General features: G+C 45.8%; 2 protein-coding genes and 2 non-coding genes across 4 annotated transcripts; 2 read left to right on the forward strand and 2 right to left on the reverse strand.

The window, feature by feature from the left end:
• Window positions 1-1,343: 1,343 nt before the first annotated feature.
• Window positions 1,344-1,415, reverse strand: TRNAP-AGG (transfer RNA proline (anticodon CGG)). Its single transcript has one exon. It is a non-coding gene; the product is annotated as a tRNA-Pro (tRNA).
• Window positions 1,416-2,694: 1,279 nt separating this feature from the next.
• On the forward strand, window positions 2,695-2,768 carry TRNAT-AGU (transfer RNA threonine (anticodon AGU)). The gene has a single exon. It is a non-coding gene; the product is annotated as a tRNA-Thr (tRNA).
• Window positions 2,769-4,669: 1,901 nt separating this feature from the next.
• On the reverse strand, window positions 4,670-8,828 carry LOC105186277 (uncharacterized). The gene is made up of 4 exons (XM_011146360.3): window positions 8,425-8,828; window positions 7,046-7,261; window positions 6,492-6,524; window positions 4,670-6,239 (listed from the first exon to the last, which is right to left on the reverse strand). The coding sequence occupies exons 1-4, from the start codon at window positions 8,560-8,562 to the stop codon at window positions 6,003-6,005; spliced, it is 624 nt and encodes a 207-aa protein (XP_011144662.1). The 5' UTR covers window positions 8,563-8,828; the 3' UTR covers window positions 4,670-6,002.
• Window positions 8,829-10,306: 1,478 nt separating this feature from the next.
• On the forward strand, window positions 10,307-16,922 carry nan (transient receptor potential cation channel subfamily V member nanchung). The gene is made up of 14 exons (XM_019842868.2): window positions 10,307-10,600; window positions 10,679-10,766; window positions 11,182-11,358; window positions 11,457-11,646; window positions 11,915-12,068; window positions 12,258-12,512; window positions 12,581-12,663; window positions 12,760-13,272; window positions 13,844-14,009; window positions 14,171-14,432; window positions 15,840-16,021; window positions 16,332-16,448; window positions 16,551-16,676; window positions 16,763-16,922. Exons 1-14 carry the CDS (start codon window positions 10,442-10,444, stop codon window positions 16,895-16,897), a joined length of 2,607 nt encoding a protein of 868 aa, XP_019698427.1. The 5' UTR covers window positions 10,307-10,441; the 3' UTR covers window positions 16,898-16,922.
• Window positions 16,923-17,067: the final 145 nt, after the last annotated feature.

A 17,067-nucleotide genomic window follows, 5' to 3' on the forward strand; every position in this document is an offset into this window, starting at 1 on the left:
TACTCGCGTTAGGCGACTTCCCATCTGGACAAACTTCTGTTACAAGGAACTCAACTAATCCACGATTTGTTGTTTTACTTTTTTGCATCGTTATTGCGTTCTTACCACTGCTCTCGTTTTATTTTATCTGTTTTCTTTATTTTGTCTATTTTCTCAATTTTGTATCTTTCTCCTTTGTAAAATCGGCTATGAAATCAGACATTTTGCATTGTATCGAGAGAAATCGTTTCTCACACGCACGAATCAATAAATCAATTACGTATCGTTATTTTTATCTCACGACATCTTTCTGTTTCAGTTTTCATTCCGACTTGTCCGAACGAAAAAAAAAAAGAGAGAGAGAAGTGAAAAGAACACACGCTTTTGCGCAGCGAATTAAACGTCTCGACAAGATGCCTTTCTCTACTCGATATCTCTTTGATTCGAGTTATTTCAAAGCGACACGTTTACGTAATTTCCTTAATATAAGTGCTCACGTTGTGCCGAGGCCCTCGTGCCGTTCGCATGGCGCAGCATACGAAATATCAGCGCGCTTATCGAATTTGCACGGTTGTCATTACGACAAATGATTACGATAACCCGCCGGGCGGGTAATATGCACGGCGATTTTAATTGCGATGACGAATTCACGGAGAATGCCGGCGAACGAGCAGCCCGTCAGATAAATAACGAGCAAATCGATCGTTTTTAATCTAGCGATGAGTTTCAGTCACGACGAATCATCCGCATTCTTGCAAAAGGTGATTCTCCATGACGAGAGATCGTGATGAGAGATCGCAAGAAAATCGGGATCTACCGTACCGTAAGATCCATTGAACGGCTTGGCACGTGTGCGGGATTCACGCATTCCGTGGAAGCCGATTGAGAATTAATTTAGCAATGATCCGCAAACAAGCCGTGATGAACGACTGTATCGACGTTATGCGCACGTAGTTATTTATAACGACTGACTGGCCGGCCTTAATTATTCATTGTTTCGGAACGACATTGAATGGAAGAAGGAAGATGTTAATCCATGGAAATTGTCCCGAGGCGATCGTTAATGATGCAATTTGACGAGACAACTACGCCGAGACATTTTGCATCTCGCTGAATCTCAATAAACGGCCGTATAAAGTCTGTCGTTTATGACATATTGTGATCGTGACATTTAACTACGCAACTTTTATCCATGCGCAGTCAAGCACGCAATACTGAATACGCATGTCTGTACGTGTGTGTATGTGTATCGCGATAGAACAGCATATCGCAAAAAGAAGGGAAATTCTTTTTCCCTATGCTTTATTATCGCGAATGGAAAATTTCCAGCGATAATTAATATTACCAGGCGAAAAAAAAAGAAAGGGCTCGTCCGGGATTTGAACCCGGGACCTCTCGCACCCTAAGCGAGAATCATACCCCTAGACCAACGAGCCACTTGTTGGTAACCATCTCTTCTAGCACCTACATTATGTTATATACTGTGCTCAATTTAAAATTCGTCATTTAAAACTTGTATTGCTCGATTTATCGACGATAAAATGCGATACTGATTATTTTAGCACACCGACCAGACGTTCACTCGCATTATTCAGAAATATAGCCAGAATACTTGAGCATCACATAATCAGGCATGGTGATTATTTCACGTTTTAATTGAAGCGCGAGAAAGTATATCGACCTCTTATCTCCGTTAATTATCTAATGAGATAAGATCGTGAGATTACGAAAAACGTAAATAAAAAACTTCCTCGTGAATCGAATTCAATGCCACGATTATCGATAAACGGGACGCGCGTCGTCAACTTCGGGATGGGATCTTTTTCACGTCGCATCTCTTCGCGGAAGTATCGTCAAAAGCGAACGGCGTTCCCTTCTTTCTCTCCGACACAATCCGCGCGACGTGTTGAGGTTTGAATCCGTCGGAATGACGATGCGAGTCAAGAATCGCCGGTACGTGGAACCGAGTGATTAGAGACTCTTTTCGTGTTACGCGTGTTTCCTCATGTTGGAAGTTCTAACGAGACTTCAAATTTTCATTTCGTCTCGACGTCGGTCGTTTATTTACATTCGTATACCTATATTTCACTTTGATTACGCTATGCCGCGCTGGTTCTGGAGCTGCGGGCGGAGTAACTGCAACGTTCGCACGCGAGAGCGACGCGTCCATATATTTCCCGATCTCACAAATAGATCTCGCTCGTCTTATGTCTCTTTTTTTCTCTCCCTTCTTCCCGCGTTGCAAGTTAATTTAACGTCTGAAAATGTGGGTCGCGCGTACGAGGACACGACGCTCGTTTTTTAAGTATCCATAAATTTTTTGTGACTGCGTTACATATACACGATCGTCATGCGGATAATAACGTTCTTACCGGGAAGATTACTGCGAGTTTATCGATTTACCGCGTTTGTTTCGAACGCGCGTTCATGCGACTCTCTTCTCTCACGAAACGTAATTTGCATTTGATCGTATTTAAATTTCTTCAAGATATATATGGTTTCTAGTGTTTTCTCTTTTTCTCTTCTCAATTTTCGTTCGTTGCCAATTTCATTGAACGTGATAACAAGACAATGGATTTTTTTCTACGGCAAATTATCGGATATTTTATTCATTCGTAAATAAGAATTTTTTTATAATGATGAAACTATATATATTTTTGACAAATATATTATAGTGAAACAGATGTTTCCTAGTTAAGAAGGTACAAGCATTCAGGCGCCGTGGCTTAGTTGGTTAAAGCGCCTGTCTAGTAAACAGGAGATCGAGGGTTCGAATCCCTCCGGGGCCTGCCCACGAGGCGTTCCTCCTGGGTGAAATTTTTGTTTTTAATTCATACTAATTTTTTACAATAAATCATACTCTCTCCCTTTTTTCTGAGTTTTGTACAAAAATTTTATAAGACAAAATCTTTTTTTAAATAATCGCGAAAAAAATGCAAATATCTTCAGTCAAATATTAAACATTTTTACAAATGATATTTCTCGCATGGAAAGAATGTTATCCATTTTTTATATACAAGGATTATTATTTAAAGCTTTCTCATCTCTCTCTCTCTCTCTCTCTCTCTCTCTCTCTCTGGACGTTTATAAAACAGCGAGTATCGTTGGCCGTTGGTCAAAGTTCGAGCTGTTCGACAGAACGTTTGGACCAGAGCAAAAACCCGCTCGCAAACTGTCCTAGACCGTCGGCGCAATAATAGAATCTAATTTCCTGCTCGCACGGGCGAGATCAAGGTATTATGTGCGTGCGTACGCTTGCAGCCGGTTCTCAGTACCAGTGTAAATGCGGCTACGGTCATAAGCGTATTTATAACCGCTTAACAGCCCATGATCAATTGCGGTATTGCAGCCGAAAAATATTCCGTTCTAAATTAAAGCGCGGTCATTGCTTAGGTATGCGCGTGAATTATTCGTCCGGTCTTTTCACCGCGACAGAATTCGCGCTACAAACGTCGAACGTTCGTCCGACAGACTTTTCACACGCAATAGTCGCATCCACCGTGTGGATATTTTCAGTTAATGAGAACATTCGTGAATTATTTTACAATATTTTCTAACCACGCGTCTGTACGTCCACTTCGAGTTATCAAAGTCTCTGTATTATGACACGGAGGATTTAAGGCGCGTCCAAACGATGTAACATCTTTATATTATTGTAGAGCCGAGACGTCCATCCCCTCTCTCTCTCTCTCTCTCTCTCTCTTTCTCTCTCATAAACATTGCGTTCCCTGATACCGATCAATTATACGAGAACGATCGCGATGACCCGCGCGACGACACGGGACAAATGATTCTTGCCGTGACTTATAAATCTGTCAACCTTAATTCATACTGCTCTCTTTTTTTTCTATTGGAGAATGGAACGTGCTGGAGAAAGGTCGCACGCGTGTGCTCGCGCGAGTTGACGCTCGGCGTAACAATAGCGCGATAAGTGAAACACTCTTGAGTGATTATGAAAATGCTGATGCTTAGGTTTCTTTCGTTTCTTGCATCTTGTTTTCTCCGTTCTTTCGATACAGGTTGTACAGTTCTAGTGGATGCGGTGAGTCATCGGCGCTGCGATAAGAGACCGTTTGTACTATCACAGAACGAGATTACACGAGAATTTTGGCTCTGCGGATTCCGGCGCGGGATCTTATTAACCACGCGAGAGAACAGGATTTCCTACCGAATCCACTTAACACGCCACGCAATTAACACCTTCCGTCTCCGAATTTGCGGACTGACCTGCGGTTCTTTATTTCGAGGTGAATTCCGGCCGCGCTAATCCCTAGCTCGTGATAAGAGAACACCGCGCGTATAGCGTTCGGCGAGCGATTAATAGGAAGAGAAATAACGAAACGCCGACCCGCGCAAATTGAATCGGTCGGACGCGAGTCTCGAGCCGAACCGTGTGTTTGTTTGCTTAATCGATAATCGTCTATGGTATCCTATGGCAACCGAACTTCTGCAAACGCGCTCCTAAATTTCAACGGGCATCAGTCGGGCTCGCGATGCGTGAAAAATTCCCTCGGCTGTGCAAACATAAACATTGATATTATACGTCCGAGCGGGGCGAGAATAAAACGGGAAGATGGGCAATACCGAGAGCAACGTCACGAGCGGCGTGAAAAAGCAGACGGACACGTCGTCCATCATGCTTTATAAGTTGGTCGATCTGAAAGGTGAGTGAAATAATTGAACGACCCACTTGCGTCATAATGTGCTTCAGTTTAGTTTATTGTGATTCCCACAATCAATCGCACAGACAAATCGTCGCAGTTGATTCAATGAAATATGGACAAATGTTGTTAAAATGTCATTAAAAAAAATAAAAGAGAGATATGTGTGAAGAGCTGACCTATAAGAATCACACGCTTTTTTGGTATAACAGTTCTTTGTCAAAGACCACCGCCACATGTGTCACGCAAACGCCTTTCGATAAAGTGCTCACTCCCATCACACATTGTTTCGAGGTAAAACGAAAAGGTACAAAAGTCAATACAGTCAAAAAGTCAATGCAGATATCAGTTGGTAAAAATATTTCAACACCGAGAGCATACTTTCGTCGGGTACTTCTCGTGGCCAACTACGTGTTTATTCATCGCGCAAGTCGACGATTAAGGTCTGAACGATTATCAGAAAAGGAATTGCAAAGCTGCCGACGTCACGAATAGTAATCTCACCAAATCTGCGTCTACGTTTTGAAAACGTAGCGCTCACTGCGACAGCCGCGGCGGTCATCTTTCCGGCGTACAGCAATTCCTCATCGGTGACGTCTGACGGTGACGGCTGAATTTTGAATTTGTCGTTAATTTGCGCCGACGTTCCGCTTCAATTCGCACACTCATTCGCGAAAGCGGACGACACAACGAGCGCGAGCGAAGCGAGCGTCTGAAATATCTGAAAATGGCACACACCGCCATGGTCGCCGTCGAAACATTTCTGACGAGCGTTTCGTGTTGTCAGCATGTTGGCTGCGCCCGTCAAAAGCTGGCTTTTGATGCGGCTTTCGCGGTTGTAACGAGGAAGGATATGACACGCCGGCAAAACGTAAGGCACATAAATAGAGCCATTGGCCAGGCCGAGCGCATTCAGCCAACACGCGAAACGCTCCTTCGGCCTTTGGCGGACCGAGTCGTCGCGGACTTTCGTCGTAACTTTCGTCGTATAATCATACCGACAAGTAACGAGGAATTATTGTCGTCGTAACGTTCGCGCTGTAAAACCGAATGAAGTATATACGAGCGACGCGAGCCGAGGACCGTTCGGCATACACGAACTTAACGAAGACCCGAGAGGAAGAGACGGAGAATGGTTGTTGCGCCCTCACGAGGGAGCCCGGATTAACACACTCACTGCTCTTCTCTCGGGAATCGCCATTTTAGAAATTACATGTGTAATTCAGCGAATGTCATATGTGAGATAAGAGTTCATTCTCGCAGGGAAAAGTGCGAGTTGAGTCGACGCGGAATAGAAAATTCTCCTAGCGCGCGCGTCAGCTCAGAGAGATGTAACATGTAGTCGGTAGTCAGCATGTTAAATTAGACCGCTTCGGGAATGATCATTTTCTCCTCGTGGGACGTCGAGGGCTCGGCCAGGTTCTCCATCATCGACGTACTGTACGTGTGCATGTTATACTTTCCAATCTCTGCCTCGAACAGGATGTTGTTTATCTGATGCTGCGCGACCAGCCTCGCGCGCACGTCCGTGATGTTTTTCAGCCGGATGGCGACGTGCTCGGCAAAAATCGTGAATTCGTCACGACCTAACGGAATTTCCTGAAATCGTGGAAGAAAAATCGTGACATCGCCACCGAGGATCGTGCGTCCCACAGAGCGGGTTGTAAACTGAAATTCGGCGATGTGACATGCAAAACAGGATAACATATGACGAACAGGGTTGAGACACTCTGTCTTGAGATACTTTGTGGAATATGACGTGATATTAACGCACGCGGAATCGCTATATAGTCAACAACTTATAATCTATAATATTGACCCCACTATAATGCGATAAGCACAAAGACGTACCTGCGGTTTCCAATCAGGGAGAGGCACAGAAACCTAAGAGAAAGATATCGATTGTAACTTCCAAAGATATATTTTTTGTTATCATACTAATATATACTAGTATTATACATTACTTTTGCAATAAATAATTAGGAGCATGCATATATTACAAGATTTTCTTTCGTAACATTATTTCTTCTTGTATTCTGTTTATTAATTAATTTATTTATTTATTAATAATTAATACGGGTTTGATCCCTTTGGTGTACAGTAGCTTGGTGAGACAATACGAGTATAACGAGTAAGAAAATTCTCACACAATAAATAGGGGAAAAAGTAAGAAAAAGAAGAAAAAGAATTTTTGTTATATTCGTTTTGTTGCGATTCTTTTTGTAATATTATTACGAAACTTGTAACGTTATCATTGTTATATTATTTTTTTGTCATTAATCGCTATAGCAGTAACATTACATCGTGACTGTTAATTAGATCAAGCTACACAATGTACACCGGTACGCGGTGATACAAGTGACAATAGCTTGCTATTAACAGCCTCTTTGTGAGAAAGGACGCACCTGCTTCTTCGCGTTTGCTGCCTCGCGGTTAACTCGCGGCGCGAGTCCTTTAATCAGAAAAGTCATGGCCTCGTAAGCGAACCACTTGGGCTTGGCGGCGATGTCAGAATTCAAATCGGCCTTGAGCCGCCTCTTCGCGTACGCTTTGTGAACCGACATGAAATGAGTTTTCAGGCTCTTCAGTTTTCTCTCCACCGTCAGCACGTCGAAGCCGACCTGCGTGTAACATGCCACGCGCGATAAGGAGTCTGCGTCTCCCTCGACTCGATTTAAGTAAGGAAGGAAGGAAGGAAGGAAGGAAGGAAGGAAGGAAAGGCAAAACGAGAAAAACGAAAGAAAAGAGAGAGAGAGAGAGAGAGAGAGAGAGAGAGAGAGAACGCCGCATGTCGATGACGAGGATTGTAACTATACGAATCGAATTATAAATTACAATTCAATTAACGTCAGGTGTTTTCGTGTGAAGCAAATGCGCGCGGCCAACGTAAACAAACTAATAATAGATTTACGCACGCGCGCGCTGTCCGCGCGCGAATGCGCTCCTGTGAAGTAACATTACTTCACATTCTGCACCGCAATAAGCGCTTCCGCGCGCGCGCGCGCGCGCTTGGTGCACGTCGTTGCGCAAGAACTTGCGCAAATATTGGACGTGCCGTCGTACTTGGTCTAGAATACACTCGCCCAAGTACTTTTCGCCGCGGCCGAGTGTTTCCCTGGCAAAGCGCGCGCAAGCGCTATAGCGCATGTTGCTCACGGATGTGTCACGCGTAACGAAGAAGACGCCTGCGATAACAAAACACGAAAGTCGGAAAGTTACTTTTTTTCTTTGCACACAGAAATATATCGATCCATCCTCGGCAGTCATTGTAATTCACACAATGCAGCTTCGAAAAGTTCTCGTTACCGTCACCGTTACGACAAGTTAGGAGGGGAAGCGTCATCGAATCTTTTTTCGTCTCTTCGTTCGGAACACACTTCCCTGTCGTCCACTTCACGCGCGCACGTATATTCCACAGAGCCAAGCAACAGTCACTTTCGTTACCATCGTCGGTAAAACGTTACTTCCCTCCATCGCGTATATATTGCCTGCCCCAACCGCCAAACAAGGCAGGCTTAGCAGCTGCATCTCGCTGCGTCGCTTGTCTCTCGGTCGCGTCCCGCTCTTGCCGCATAACGTCCGTTGTTCGTGTGCGTCACGTAATGTGTGTCTTCTACACGCGCTCGATAAAATTATTTGTATACTGTCATCACCAACGTCAGCATTGTTATTACTTACAGGGCATTTTAGGCAAGGGACGCAGAAATTCGCAGAAGTTCTCTCGGCGACGAGTCGCGTTGTATCCCGTGTAAGCGTGTGAGAGAATGCGTGTGAGAGATCTCACCTCGTCGGCGATTTCCTTCCATGCCTCGAACCTTTTGTTCCGATCGTTGTACTCGGACGTCGTGTGATCCCAGAGGAATCTTCGCGAGCGGTACGCGTTAATGAGGTTCAATATTGCTTCCTGCTTCCACTGCGCCATGACCTGCGTCGATCCACGATGTGCCACGTCTAACTACTGACGCTAGCCACGGTCGCTGCCCGCAGCTTGCGCCAGCGATTGCCTCGTTGTGTGTCCAACATTTGCACCAGAGAGTGCAAGATGGCGTTGTAGGTACTGCTACGTGCCGTTCAGATCGAAGGTGCGACGGATTTGTCCCCCGACGAGCGCACGGTCGACAATGCTATAAAACGTGTTAACAACAAAATGGTTCGGGAATGTTACACATTTCTTCCTCTTCCTTTCTCTTAATTATTCTCCTCCTCTTTCTCTGTTCTTTTTTTCATGCAAGTTGCGTCGAAAGATTTCTTTTTTAGATATGCAACATACGTTTCCGCTGTTCATCATTGCAGTTTGAAAACAATTTATAACGCGTGAAGGTTCGAACGTGAGTGGACGATTCGCGATTTTCAAACCGTAGAGATGCACTTGACTCAATTCTCGTTTTTGTTGAACTCGACAAAATCCGGCGTCGGGTTCTCGTCTGGTCAGTGCGAGTGAATCGCGGTTTATTGGATTGCAAAGAGCAGCAGAAAGCCGCGCAGGCTTATTAACGATTGATTGGACAACATCGTTCGCGATTAATGGAACGTCAGATGGCCTGCGACGTTCAAATTCAAAAGCAACAAGCTGCAGCTTCTGATCGATCGAACGCGACTTCATTCCAAGACATCCCGTCCCGATTGCGATATGTATCGAATCGTTATCAAATCGCAATCGACTTGGGGAATAGTCATTGCGACAACAAGCGATTGCGCAACGGCGTAAGGAGGAAGTAAAAAAAGAAAAGGGAGGAGAGAGAGAGAGAGAGAGAGAGAGGCGCCTGGCCGGCGATTTTCGGCCAGTCTCGTGAAGGATTCCTCTCGCAAGCATCTGCGTGCCGCCTGACATCACGCACGAGTTGTCACGTTGCGTCTAATTGACGGATTACGTCGCAACGTGACTGTGCGTAACGCGGGGCTGCGGTTGTTTTTAGTCGCGTTGGCGGGCGCACTTTTCGATCGAATGCGAAAATAGGAATGCTGTCACAGGCGCGATGCGCCGCGCGGAATTAACGTTAATCGAACTGAGAGTCAGAACCCAACGGCGATCCATTACGCGGATGGACCACCTTCTCCTTCTCCTCCTGCTCCTTCTCCTCCTCCTCCTCCTCCTCTTCCTCCTCCTCCTCCTCCTCCTCTTGCTCCTCTTCCGCTCTGCTCCTCAGTCGACCGTATTATTGTCCGTGAGTCACTGCATTTAGGATTCCGGAGTACGATTGAAGTGCTAACGCCCGGCTAGGCAGTCCGAGCACTCGAGCACTCGACGATCCAAATACTTGCAGTCGCGAATGACGCAACGAGTCCACGTGCCGTGTTCGCGATTTAATTTTAATACAGCACGCGCGCGATGACGCTCGCGCGACTACGAATCCTCGTCGCCGGGCTTCTCCGATGTATGACGTCTGGCTTTGGGAATTCGCTCGATCTCTCAACGGAGGCTTCCTCGCTCGCGAAAGCCATTAATATTTCGTTTAACCCTTCTGAAGTGAAGTTGATGTTTCTTGTGTGTTTTGGATTTTAACATTATTCTTATGGAAAGATAACGGACGGAAGTATCTGGGAAGTTTGATTTCAAAAGCGCTTCTACCAGGGGAGAATTAAAAAAGAGATTATTTCGGAGAAAGTATGCCCGGTAGACTTAGATATTGGAATTTCGAGTTCCTTCTTTCTCTTTTCTAAGATTTTGTGACTCGTTTTTACACATCGCTGCCGCGACTTTGCTTTAATGACTTCTCGCTAATGGGACGTTACTGAGACATAAATGACCAGTATACGAGTATTTATTTGTCCAAATTGCAGGCGGTGGGTTGTTCGTAGACATGATGAAGAGAGCAGCGCAAACTAAGCAGTTCGCAGAGTTGGATCACGCGGTGAGAACAAAGGTCGAGCCCTACCTGTACAACAAAGGAAAGGGCAAGTGGATACCCGTGGACAAACTGGTTCTTCTAAGAAACAAAGATCGTCCGCGACATAAAATGGTACCCTGGATCGGTCCCTCGTTTCTTTCAGATTCAATATTATAATTCTAAACGGAATTTCTTCTTCACATCATGCAGCTGGCACCTTTGAAAGCCATGGAAAATCCGGCGGATTACGACATAGATAAGGACATGGGTGATGAAGATGTTGACGAGACTAAAATAGGTAGTACGAATGCGAGTCGGGAAATTTTCTTTTGCAGTTGTGATAAAAATCTCGATATTTATATCTATCCCTATTACACTGTGCACAATCCACCGGTGCACAAATAAATCATTGAGAAATGAAAGAGAAATGAAAAATAAATATTTTTATATTTATGATATTTCTCGTATATATTCATTTTAATTTCGCTTCAACATCTGTCACTTAAACAGAGTGTAAATAAGTGCCCAGAAAGATAATTTTGTTCGATAAATTGTAAATTTGCGACAGGCGGCTTTTTTGATGAACGCTGCTGAAAATTTGCTACTCGCCTTAATTGTCGAGATCTCAGAATTCTTATTCGCAAGATTACAAGTTACAAGTTATACCACACGGTGATTCGATCGACGAGTAAAATATCGCTACTTCCCGCTAGACAAAAGCAAATACAGACTGGTCTGCTGGAGCCTGAGCGAGAGAGGCGCTGTCGGTGAAACTATCCTGCACTTGTGCATGTTAAATGCCACTGCTCTCCACGCGGATCTGGCGAAACGATTGCTACGCTTCTATCCGAATCTCATAAACGACATTTACATAAGCGACGAATACTACGGTGAGCCTTCGGCAGAATCGTCACTAGACGCCTAACGAGAGCGTGCACCTGCTCGCTGATTATTCCTTGGCCTTGGCTTTGTGACAATCCGTTTCCAGGAGAGAACGTGCTGCACATCGCGATCGTAAACGAGGACCCAGCGATGGTGAAGTATCTTCTAGACAGCGGTGCGGATGTTCACGAGAGGTGCTTCGGTAACTTCATGTGTCCGGAGGATCAGAAAGCGTCAAGGGTTGATAGTCTGGACCACGAGTGGGTGTGCGTTGCACCGGAGACCAATTACAGCGGGTACGACGCGTTTTCCATCATCCCACGCCGAGACTATTCAATCCGTGTTGAATCGTCGCGTCGCGCGCTTTCGCGAACATGAACATGAGCCGCTTGCTAAATTCGCTGACGTTGATCATAAATGAACGGGCTCGTCCATCAGAGGTCTCAATGAGCCCCGTCAGCCCCGTGATTCCGTTGATCGCTCAATCAGCAACGTAAAGCGGTTCCACGCGAGATAATTCGATGAAAGTCCTCGGCGCGATTTGCTTTACAATTATGCCCGCAGATACGTGTACTGGGGAGAATACCCGTTGAGCTTCGCCGCGTGTCTGGGCCAGGAGGAGTGCTACAGGCTTATGCTCGCCAGAGGCGCGGATCCTGACAAGCAGGACACCAACGGCAACACGGTTTTGCACATGTTGGTGATATATGAGAAGCTGGTGAGTGGTAACGCGCAGCGCGCTCTTCCTCGGTTTTTGCTGCGAATCATCCGATTTCGAAGGATCGATCACTTTGACGATCAGAACGAACGTAATATTGACGACATACGATTGACGCTGATAAAAAATATTGAGAGCATTATACCTGCAGTTTTCTTCGCGTATGCGACCTGCGCTTTAATTTTATAGACTACGTTCGACATGGCGTACGAAGTGGGAGCCTCGTTGGCCATAAGAAACGTCCAACACCTGACTCCGCTGACGTTGTCAGCAAAGCTGGCCAAGATCGAGATGTTCTTTCACATTCTGAACATCGAGAGAGAGATATACTGGCAGATCGGTAGCATAACTTGCGCAGCTTACCCGTTGTCGCAAATAGACACGATCGATATTAACATCGGGACTATCAACAAGAACTCCGCCCTGAATTTGGTTGTTTTTGGGGTAAGCGGATCGTTTCGTTGGTTAAACTCAAGTCGACGAGCTTGATTCGATGACTACGGCGTTTTCAGGAAAAAGACGAGCATCTAGAATTGATGGACGGTATGTTAGTCGACCTTCTGAACGCCAAGTGGAACACTTTCGTTAAGTCTCGGTACGTACAAAGGAACATTATCTCTTGTCTCAAATTTTCATCTTAGCAATAGCTATGAATAGATTGAATGTTATTGTATGCTAAGAAATCTTTCAGATTCTACCGTCAATTCTTCCTCTTCTGCTTCTACTTCGTGCTGTCGCTGATCAGCTTCACTCTTCGCCCGGGCCCGTTGCCGCAGGAGACCGAAAATGCGAACGATACGAGAACGAATTCATCGAACGCAACGGCGATGGAGATTCTTAGGTTGTTCCAAAGCTCGGACCTGTCGAACCTCGTCACGAACAGCCTCGCCGCGGCTTTTGCCTCGAACCTCAAATCGTCCTTAAACGTGACGCAAGAATCGTTGGAGAAGATCCAGCTGCAAGTGACGTCGAACATTACATCGGCCCTGAAGAATATTTTGCCTTCGCTGAGCGACAACGAGGGCATCCTGAGTGCCCCTGACGAAGCCGCCATTCGTACGCTGTGGTATACCAGTAGTCCGTACAATGAGTCAGATTACTTGACAGATGCTTACAACGAGAATGTCACGAGCGATGCGAATTCGACCGCGGGGACGATCATCGGCAGCATCGAGGTGTCGAAGTCCAACGATAAGGACAATTGGTACGTTGTGATTTACATACGAGTGTACGCTTGTAAAATCTAACAATTGATCACTGCGTAACATCTCATTGTATCGACATTTTGAGTTTCGATCTTTTTATTTTGGAAATTTGCTATTATTTTAACAGAGTGGTATCAGATACGTATGTAAATAGTGTCTCGAGAGTTTAATTCGGAAAGTCATCTCGGCGAGACAAATTAGGGAGATTTGTCATGAGAAATTGGTGAAAATTGGTGAAAAGATGAAAACGATTTTTCTCAAGATGAGCAAACTCACATCCAAAAATATCTGATAATTGGTCAATCAGATCAATCGAGATGTTTTTATTTTTAGACATATTATTCTCGAGAACAAGCCGGAACTCAAAAAGTTGAGACAAAGATAAACGTAAAAAAGTCGTGTGTAAGGTAATTTCTTTTTCCGCGTAAGTCTCAGGAGAAACTTCGACATATCCGACGGCTTCGTAAATTTGTGGATGCGCGCGTGTAAATTACCAGTCGTATCGTGAAGTATTTTCCATTCCGACATTGTTAAAATTTTCCACGGCAAACAGCAATCCCCTGAATGCAGGTGGGAAGATCTGACGGAAGAATGCAGGCTGATGCAGCTAACGACGATAAGTGCGAAGATCCGGCTGACTGCGGAAGTGCTGATGGAAATCGCCGCGGTGCTCTACATTTTAGCCGCACTGCGGGAGGCGAGGTTTTTGGGGCTCAACATGTTCGTCGAGAATCTAGTAAGATGAGTCCGTCACAGTTAGCAGAGCGTTAGCTTAGCGTTTCTCGCTGTGAAAACGCAGATGCGCCACGAACAGCCGTGTGGAAGTCAAATCTGCAAAGCTTTTCGAATTCCTTCTCGCAACTCGTGACACGTGCTGATGCGAGTGTCACTTTTCAGATGACAGCGCCGTCGCGCGTCATGTTTCTCTTCTCGTGCTGCATCTTACTCTCGTTTCCATTTCTGAGATTAGCCTGCGCCGACGAAGTCGAAGACATGTTGGCGGTCGTGGTGATGCTGACAACGGCACCGTATTTCTTATTCTTCTGCAGAGGCTTCAAGACGGTCGGTCCGTTCGTCGTGATGATTTACAGGATGATCATGGGCGACCTCCTCAGATTCGTGTCCATCTATCTGGTCTTCGTCATGGGCTTCTCTCAAGGTAATATCCGCCGTAAATTTCGCGGAGCGACGTTTAACCGCCGTCTCAGCTGACAGTTATTGCACGTCGTTCACATTCAGTTCCTTCGTCGCTCTTGCGCCAAGGAAATGACCATGCAAATTTGTTTCTTCATCGTGATTCCTTCATCTTCCAGTCACTTTGACATGATTTTACAACGTGATTGATTTTCTGCTTCCGAATAGCAAAAGCTATCTAGCTAGAGATATGAGGTCTGTTTCAAGCGGAACACAGGCTTCACTTCTCTATTCTAAATAAACCGACAACCCAGTCGCCGACTATCGTCATCGATAATCGAAGTCGACACGACGATAATGAACGAGAAACGCCGATCGATTTGCGCGATAGCTTCACGCATACATACACAGCCGCGACGATCTTCGGCTCCTTTGCGCCGTCGGTGCCTTATTCTATTGGCTCCAACAATTATTAATTAGCCGCGGGAATATAACGGCACCGGCGGCGCCGCCGCGCACATCATATGACCTAATCGACAGTTTTACTACGCTACTGCAACCCGACATTGACACACATTGGCGTCGAAGGTTTTCCCCGACAACGGCGAGGAATGCCACAGAAGGAGACGCGCGGGAACTGTACGAGAAGGCTGCGCGATACGTTAAACAGCGCTATTATGCAACCTGCAGAGACCACACCGTGTGCTATTGCCATCTCGCCTTTTCGCCGTCGTCGTCGGTGACATCGCGCCGACGACGGCTTGAATGGAGCGTCTGTTCGTTCATACACTTCCTGTCGATAGCAGATCTCCCCACGTGGAAATTGCTTATCGTCGATATCGCTTAACCACAGTACAGTGTCGGCGGTCAAGAATCGACAGGTAAAATTTTGCCCCGGTATTGGATAACCGTCGGTTTCATGACGAGCCATTACGAAACGCAGATGTCGACTAGGCTGCGAGGCAGATCAAAACTTGGACTTCTCTATTCTGAATAGCGGTCGTGTAATTCTGTCCCAAGAGCGACGAAGTAGAAAGTATCACATGCGAACTCGTCACGTGTGAAACTATTCATTAGCTGTGCGCAGAAAGAATACCTTACCTTTTCTTTATACGGTTTTAATCTTCTTTACCATATTCTCTAGAAGAGCGCAAGAAAGGTCTGTCGGTAGACTTCGTCTTGTCTGAGGAGCTTCATCTACCTAAGGACCAAGGATTTTATATCTCGAATAATAAACATACCGTAAATCGGAAAATCTTTTTCTAAAACAAGACAGCAAGACAGAACGCCGACATGTTCCTCGACTGCAAAATTCCACGATAATTCATTTACTGCGAAATTCCTATATTTTTTACTACATTTATATGTACTTGACTGCGATAAAATTCTCTCTGAATACTTTGGCCAGACTGAAGGTTAAATTCGTCCGCAGCGTACTACATTATATTTCTGTCGTTCGACAACCCGAATACCCCGGAAGGCGTCGACGATTCGGTATCGAACCCGATGCCGTCGCCGATGGAGAGCATCATGGCGATGTTCCTGATGAGCATGACGAACTTCGGCGACTACTACGGCGCGTTCGAGCGAACCGAACACGAGTCCGAGGCTAAGGTATACTTGTTTTTCTCCTCGTCGTCGCTCTATATCAGGGATATCAGCTGGCGATTGAACCGAGAGAGAATCGGCACACGACCGTCGTCGTTTGGCCTCGTTTATCATACCAATCATAGTCGCGATGCTAAACTGCGACGCGTCGTTGCTCCGATCCGTGGGACACGTCTCAGCGACGATGCGAGGCTTAACGCTTGATTTACACAAACATACGAATGATTCATTCGTTCACTGCAAGTCCTGCGAAAGATGCGTTAAGTGCGTTTGACGCGCTCGTGTGCCATCACGGTAATAATCATTACCGTTGCAGCTGCTGTTTGTGTTGTACATGGCGATCGTGGCGATCCTGCTCGTAAACATGCTAATTGCTATGATGGGCAACACTTACCAGAAGATCGCCGAGACCAGAAATGAATGGCAAAGACAAGTACGTTGTTGGTCAGCGAGTAGTTCAAGTGGGACGCGACCACCTCTCGCTGCTTAACTTGCTGAATTTCTGCGGCGTATAACTCGCGCGCATCCGTTTCAGTGGGCGCGCATAGTTCTGGTCGTGGAGAGAGGAGTCAGCCCCGCCGAGAGGCTGAAGAAGCTCATGGACTACTCTCAGCCGATGTCCGGCGGCCGTCGAGCGTTGGTCCTCCGGTTGAATCAAAGTGTACGTACGAAAGAACATCTTTCACAATGTTGACGAATAAATCCTGCCGAGTTGAGCAACCGTCAGCGATAAAATATTGATTTCAGGAGGAGGACAAGGAGGAGATGAAGGAAATACTCGAGATGAAGAGGACCCACGATAGACTGCTGAAGAAGAGGCAAGGGAGAATGTCAAAGGAGAAAGTTCTGGCCGAGAGCGAAATTATTATTACCCGAAATTGAATAAGTAACAAAGCAATCGACCCTGCGACGTGTGTGTTCATTTATTCCCAACAGCGTCGCTGAGAACGTTGCTCGGTTCTCAGCTCGGTCGGTTTTCGAATGCCGGACTTGGGTAATTTTGCACGAGTTGCCGGTAGATAAAAGGATCGCGATAAAGCAGAAGCAGGGAG

Source organism: Harpegnathos saltator, unplaced genomic scaffold (assembly GCF_003227715.2).
Source record: "Harpegnathos saltator strain DR-91 unplaced genomic scaffold, Hsal_v8.6 scaffold594, whole genome shotgun sequence".
Lineage (NCBI taxonomy): Eukaryota > Metazoa > Arthropoda > Insecta > Hymenoptera > Formicidae > Harpegnathos > Harpegnathos saltator.

Excerpts from the sequence above, each read along its gene's own strand:
- LOC105186277 (XM_011146360.3), bottom strand. The coding sequence starts at position 8,562 with ATGGCGCAGTGGAAGCAGGAAGCAATATTGAACCTCATTAACGCGTAC. Across the intron at positions 7,262-8,424 it reads GGAAGGAAATCGCCGACGAG|GTCGGCTTCGACGTGCTGAC; the intron begins GTGAGATCTCTC and ends TGTTACACGCAG. Across the intron at positions 6,240-6,491 it reads TCCCTGATTGGAAACCGCAG|GAAATTCCGTTAGGTCGTGA; the intron begins GTACGTCTTTGT and ends CCACGATTTCAG.
- nan (XM_019842868.2), top strand. The coding sequence starts at position 10,442 with ATGATGAAGAGAGCAGCGCAAACTAAGCAGTTCGCAGAGTTGGATCAC. Across the intron at positions 12,069-12,257 it reads TGGTGATATATGAGAAGCTG|ACTACGTTCGACATGGCGTA; the intron begins GTGAGTGGTAAC and ends TTAATTTTATAG. Across the intron at positions 16,677-16,762 it reads TCCTCCGGTTGAATCAAAGT|GAGGAGGACAAGGAGGAGAT; the intron begins GTACGTACGAAA and ends TATTGATTTCAG.